Source organism: Plasmodium inui (assembly GCF_000524495.1).
Source record: "Plasmodium inui San Antonio 1 unplaced genomic scaffold supercont1.111, whole genome shotgun sequence".
NCBI classification, from domain to species: Eukaryota; Apicomplexa; class Aconoidasida; order Haemosporida; family Plasmodiidae; genus Plasmodium; species Plasmodium inui.
The window spans coordinates 6,689-13,093 of NW_008481945.1; the positions used below are offsets into that span (position 1 = coordinate 6,689).

At 39.3% G+C, this 6,405-nt stretch overlaps 1 protein-coding gene across 1 annotated transcript; it reads left to right on the forward strand.

Moving 5' to 3' along the window:
* Positions 1–4,508: 4,508 nt before the first annotated feature.
* On the forward strand, positions 4,509–6,017 carry C922_05611 (hypothetical protein; the record flags this gene model as incomplete). The annotated part of the gene is made up of 1 exon (XM_008821182.1): positions 4,509–6,017. The coding sequence occupies one exon, from the start codon at positions 4,509–4,511 to the stop codon at positions 6,015–6,017; it is 1,509 nt and encodes a 502-aa protein (XP_008819404.1).
* Between the last annotated feature and the right edge of the window lie 388 nt (positions 6,018–6,405).

Here is a 6,405-nt window from a genome sequence, read left to right on the forward strand (position 1 = left end):
TCCTATTTTTCTCCTCACTAATAGAACTAATTTAAAAATACAATAAGAAAGAATTAGTACAAATATCTATATTCATTTGCAATAGATATAACTACATACATGTATTTAAGATACCTACTGTTCCATACACCTTTCCTGAGTATGATACAATACGGACGAAATTTAGTTCACGAACTTATATGGTTAAATTATCCTATTACAAGAATTCTCAACATTAATGCTTGAGTAAAATTAAAAAGAATTTAAAAATCACCTAATTGTATACAGATCTAGGCGTAGTTCTAACAATATATTCCTAAATCCCCATGACCTCTATCTTCGTAGTATACACAACCGTTATTACCATTTTTTAGCTATGGTTCCCGGACTTGCTAGTTCTCCCTCCCGACGTTCCTCACAATAAGGATGTGTAAGTTTCTTTCACAATGGATAGTACGCCAGTTGTATATATTTCTCTTTCATGACTTATGCTGTACTCATGATATAGTAGGATAGTTCTACGGAATATGGAGTATAACAATCCTTATCGAAACCACATATGTCGTGCACAATCAAGCCAGGTACCTTTCACATGAATCTTTATGTTCCCTTCCAGAAGTAATATTGCAGGATTATATATAAAATACATGCCCCTCTAAGAATTCTAATATATTTTGATCATAGGATGTCCACGAACAACATTTTATATATTTCAGAAGGGGGAATAACCTGAAGTTGTACCTATATATATTCATATTGTCCATGGCGCCATAGAATAGGCTGTTCATGGATTCCAATTCCTCAGCTCCCTATTTCGTTTATACAGGGCACCAAAACACTGTCCGCAAATTCTAGAATTACTGCATGAAGTTAACACATTAGACTTTATATCATGCACATTACTTTCCATATCGGATTCGCATATTTCTTTTTCCCCAACTGATTTATGTTAATTGTTTAGCCTCATATAAACGCTATCCAGTACGAAATTATGTGGCTCTTGGGTTATTTCGGTAGATTATTCATATATAAAAAGAGGGCATTAAACACCTTATGAAGAAAACTGGTATATATTCAGATATTACTGTATCATCCATTTGTATAATACAGAAGAGAAGATTGAGAAAATAGAAAGAAATAATAGGGAGCCTTTGAAGACATTGTCCATTTCAAAGAATTACACACTTGTTGATACTCACTCTCACAAGAACTGCATTATGTTCCTGCTGAATATTTTTACTTCTCGAAAGAAACATATATGAGTACGCCTTCCTCCAACCGATAACAGGGACTTCGTCAATAACCAGATAAACCTGTATCTTTACAGTAAATAGAAATACTCCCACAATTGAGAGACAGGAAACGAAAAGATACCATAATGTTAGGAACACCACCAAATGAAATTAGAGGAACCCCTTATAAAACAACATATGTTACACAGGTGCATGGGAGCTTTTCATATTGTACATACACGCTTGCAGAAATCAGTCACAACTAGGGTTCCACTGTGTAGAGCTATTAATGATACATATTGCTTCAAATTATTCTCACAAATGTCGATTCAGTTTATAATAATTTAATACGAACTAATATTCATTCAGAAGAAGTTTGTTCTAAATAAACCTATTTCAGCGATTCATATATGGCACGCCTTATCTATCTAATAAATGTGAAGCGACCGTTAAGAAACAAAAAAAAAAAAACTTATATTACTCGAAAGATAAGAATGTCATCCAACTACTGTTGAAGTCCATAAGAGAAAAAATACTCATATCCCCAACTTCAGGCCAATGAATTACTCTTCGAATAAAGAGACCCTTTTCGTAACGGCGCCTTATTGTATTATATTATTCCATGCATTTCCCTTTGTTGATTTTAAATTAATAAATATATATATACATATATCATTCATATTCTATAGGACGCTGAAGTGAAACGATGAATTTTTATTCTTATGTAGGTTATAGTATACCTAAAGTAAACATATAAGTAGAACTGATTCATATAAAAATGAATAGGACGTAGATCAGGAATTTTACTTATTTTTTCTTATGCTTCTTATTATTTATTTTTGCCACTATACTATTTTTCTTTTTCTTCTTTTATTCAGAAAGCTCCTAAACAGATTATTCTTTTTGCCCTACCAGAATTGGTACCATCAGAATTAATTTATGTTATACATAAAAATGCATATGAATGTACAGAAACAAACGAAGGCCTCCGTTAAAGGAAAGTAAAATATAATATATTTTAATATGTCATAAAATTGGGGGCAAGAATCCAACTCACTGGAAAAATTGTATTTCCTATCTTAATCTTCTTGAAATATTTTACCCTAGTTATATGAATTCTATTAACGGTGTATAATCCGCGCTGCTCATAAATTTCCAAGCAAAATAAGGTAGGAAGTCTCCTTCAGGGATAATAAAGTTTAATTAAAGAAGAGACTAGAATAGCCTCGGAAAAGAAGGAAGATTCAACTCAACAAGCCCCAGAAAAAAGATAAGTCCTCTCCCTAACCGAAGAGGTAACAGTTGAAGTCTCAGAAGTAGCTAAAATAATGACTATCCCCAGAAAAATTGAATCAGGATAATTCAAGGCAGAAATAAGGAATCAAAGTGGCTAACTAAAAGGAAGAGCCACAAAGAAAGAGTAGATATAATAACAATTTTCCACAGCCCCCGGAGGAACCCAGAGAGAATCTCAATATACCTCCGAAGAAAGAGAAGGTGATGTCAAGGAGGGCCTTTGAGTTATCATAGATCCCCGAAATTCAGAAATTATTGGAGGGAAGAAGGCGTTTTCTTCTACAAAGAATTAAGAAAGTTATTTATTCACCACAAAAAGAATTCCTCCCTATCCGCTAAATCCTCATCAGGAGCCAAGCCCCCCTGCAACTCCCCCAAGAATAACTCAACGAGACACCTACGAGTCCGTTCTGGTGTGACGAATAGGGAGCGCCCTTCCAGAATCCGCCTTAAGGTTGATAAAAGGTAGTGAAAAGGTCCTGCATCTGGAAGAATGACAACTATCCTCCCTGGTGAAGTAAAGAGGGGGAAACCAAGGAGTAACGGTATAATTAAGGCCTGACTGAGAGAAGAGGGGACTCTAAGGAAAAAGGCAGGGGGAGAATTCTACAAAGGTCCGAAGCCTACAGGGTGAGTCAGGGGTTGCTGTTAAAATGAAAAGAAAAAGTCTCCAAGAATAACCAGGCTTCGGAATTGAGAGGAAGCCACTTCAGGAGCGCACTCACCAAAGAGGGATGCAGCAAAAAGAACAAGTAGGATATGAAGAATCAGACAAGTTCATGAAATGTTGAGAGTTTCCATAGAAGATTTGAACAGCAGGGCAGTCATTAATCTCTGAACTGAAGGAAGAGTAAGAATAAGCATGAAGAGTCAGAAGTCGTCTTCCCCCCGACCACGGGAACTATAGTTATGAAACCCAATGATTCCGTTCAAGGAGAAAGAATTAGTGTAGTACAGACCGGAAAAATTTCATAAATGCAACTTGGAGACACGGCCCGAACAGAAGCCAGAAAGATAAGAAGAACATCGGATCAGTAAACAAAAGGGAACATCAGTTCTCTGTAAATTAAGGAGAGATTCTCCTCAGTCGCCCTCACAAATCACGTTGGAGTGAACCTAAAGCGCGGACTAGCCTCAGAAGCTTAAGCCTCTAAGCTAAAAACACAGGATCAAACAAGAAGATTCCGTTAGAAGAATTTGGGGCAACAGAATTCCTTCCAAACAACAGGCAATCAATAGCGAACCAGGGAGAAGACTTCTCATTAGGATACCCCCAGCCTAAGAGAAAGGGAGACTCAGTCTAGGGAAAAGGCCATAGCAGATCCTTAATTCCGCCTTAGGAAGTGGAACAAATAAGACAGCTAAGATTGGCGCCAGATCCTATAATTGAGGCGCAAATTGAGATAAGAATTAGGGCAATCCTCAGCAAGGACAACTTCAGAGTTTTAGGCGACGCATGTCTAAAGAGAAGAATCAGTACTAAAGGATATGTCATTGAATGAGAACGGAAGGAGAATTCTCCAGCTTCTCTGAAAAAGAGGACTGAGTCCTTCATTTAAAGTATAAGGACAGCTATAGTTTAAAGCGGATTGAAACCCAAATCATCCAAGGATCTACCCCAGTCCATCTAATCTAAAGGGGGATTAAATCTCTGTTAAGAAACCTCAGGCACAGACTACGTTATGAGCAATAACCCCACTGAGCAATCAAACAGGATCTGCGTGTCCCCCCTCTTGGACTAACTTTAAGAAGGGAGCTCAAAACTCCTTTCTTTCCTAAAACAATAATAGGGCCTAAAATAAAAGCCCGTGCATTAAGATTCTCTAAGTCAGAAAAAAGATAATTGAGAAGCAGCTCACCCAAAAGAAAGGAAGTCAGTAGATAGGCAAATCCTCACTAAGATAAATAACCCAAGGTCGCCTATAGCTATAAGGGTTAAGTCTATTAGGTGTGCACCCAAACAACAAATGATTTCCTGTACAACTAAAACAGGTTCAGGAAATGAGCTCCTCTGGATTAAACTCCTTGTGGAAGTTGACTTCTTGGGCCGACTCCGCTGGGGACAAATGGGGATATCCTCCCCCCCCGGCCAGGACATCTCAATGTGCGGGACAGGAGCAGTATTGTTATCAATTCTTGTTCCAGGGAGACAGACCAAGATGGGGACAATTAGACCAGTGGATCCATAGGAAGATGTTAAAGAATCACCCCTATGAATGGAACACGCATTTTGATCCCCATGTCTCAACCGGGTTGCCCACCTTAGAGCAGGGAAAGGAACTGAGCTGGGGACAATTCCTGCATAGAGTCTTAGAGAAAGTAGCTGCCAACAGCACACAATTCAGAGCAGAAAGTACTTCATCAATAATCTGGAATAAGGATGAGTGGAACAGTGTATTAGGACAATCCAAACCAAACAAACAACCATTAGACCAATTTCCTTCAGGTAGGAAACTATTATTCGTCTTGATGTGTATAATAACAGGATTAGTCAAAGACCAAAACGCGAAACCTGAGCAATTTCCGAGAAGGGGAAGATTATGTAATATAGTAGATACCAATTTGAACTTTTTGGAGGAACAGTGGAACACGTGGATAAAAGATCACCACAACAGGAGGAAAGAGGAGGGAACAAGATGTTCTAGAGTGCATGGATATGATGCATGTCAGAATGCAAGTATAGCTTTAATATTGAGTATCTATAAGTCGATGAAGGACCTATGTCCCAGTTGTGGGCCATATAGGATGAATAATTGGATAGTATCGGCATCAGACGAGAATGCCGCGCAGGGGAAAGTCTATTGTACAATAGGGGACTCTGGAATAAATTGTGAGAAGTCACTTCAGGACAACAAATTAGAGGGCATTCTAATACTGAGGGACGGGGAGTTGACTCAGGCAGCCAGACCAGGGGTGTTAAGGGTGGTGCAGAAATTAGACGAACGAGTTGAACGAATAAGACGAGAAGAGGAAAATCGAAATATTTCCGAGATCAAGGAGGGCCAGGAGCGCTCTGATATTTTAGGATTTATATCTGCCTCCGGAGAACTGCAGAGCCCCTCAGAGTCGCCGAAAGAAAGAATAAGCCCTAACAATGGAGTGACTAAGGGCCCCGAACTAACTCTGCCGCAAGAGGCGAGATCTCTGGATGAGTTACCCTCGACCGTCCCCCCCCGCGTAGCAAGTGAAAGAGAGAGCAATTTAGGACACGGGTTAGAGTCATTCAGTGAGGACTCCCGTGATTCTGAGTTCCGAGATGAGGATGCCCTCCAAACAGAGAGCACTGGGCTGCAACAACCAGAGGAAAGGGAGCAGTATGACGAAGTTTTGGGCTCGTCAGATTTACGTGAACGGTTCCCCTGGGCGTTAATAGGAGGAGTAGCAGGCGCCGTGTTTTTGGCGGTTGGGGGTGGTTATGGTTTATGGAGAATATTCAGCAGACCAAAAAGGAGAGTCCAATTGGAAGTGGCCTATAGGGGGAGCGTTGCGTATGGTGTGGGCTACAGATGACGAAGAAAAGGGGGAGTTAGGAGTTTAGGGTTTAGGGTTCAGAGTTTATTTTTTGCATATCACCTCCATGACTGTGCTGTATATTATTCCCCAACGCTTCCATTAGGGACACTAATATCTATATCTTTTATAAAATAGCCCCGTTGGCATCCTACGTCTCCTTGATTCTGTTCTTAAGGCGTCGGGTTCGATATCATATTTAACAATTCTTGATGGTACTGTTACCTGCATATCAGAACATGGGGCTTCCTGAAAATTCCCTTCTATATGGTTCTGAATGTTAAAGACAATTGGAGAGGACATATTAATCTTCATTTATATATAGGTGTCTTCTTGTCATATAACCCTACTACTTGTTGAGGACTACTATTCCTCATTATGGGAACGA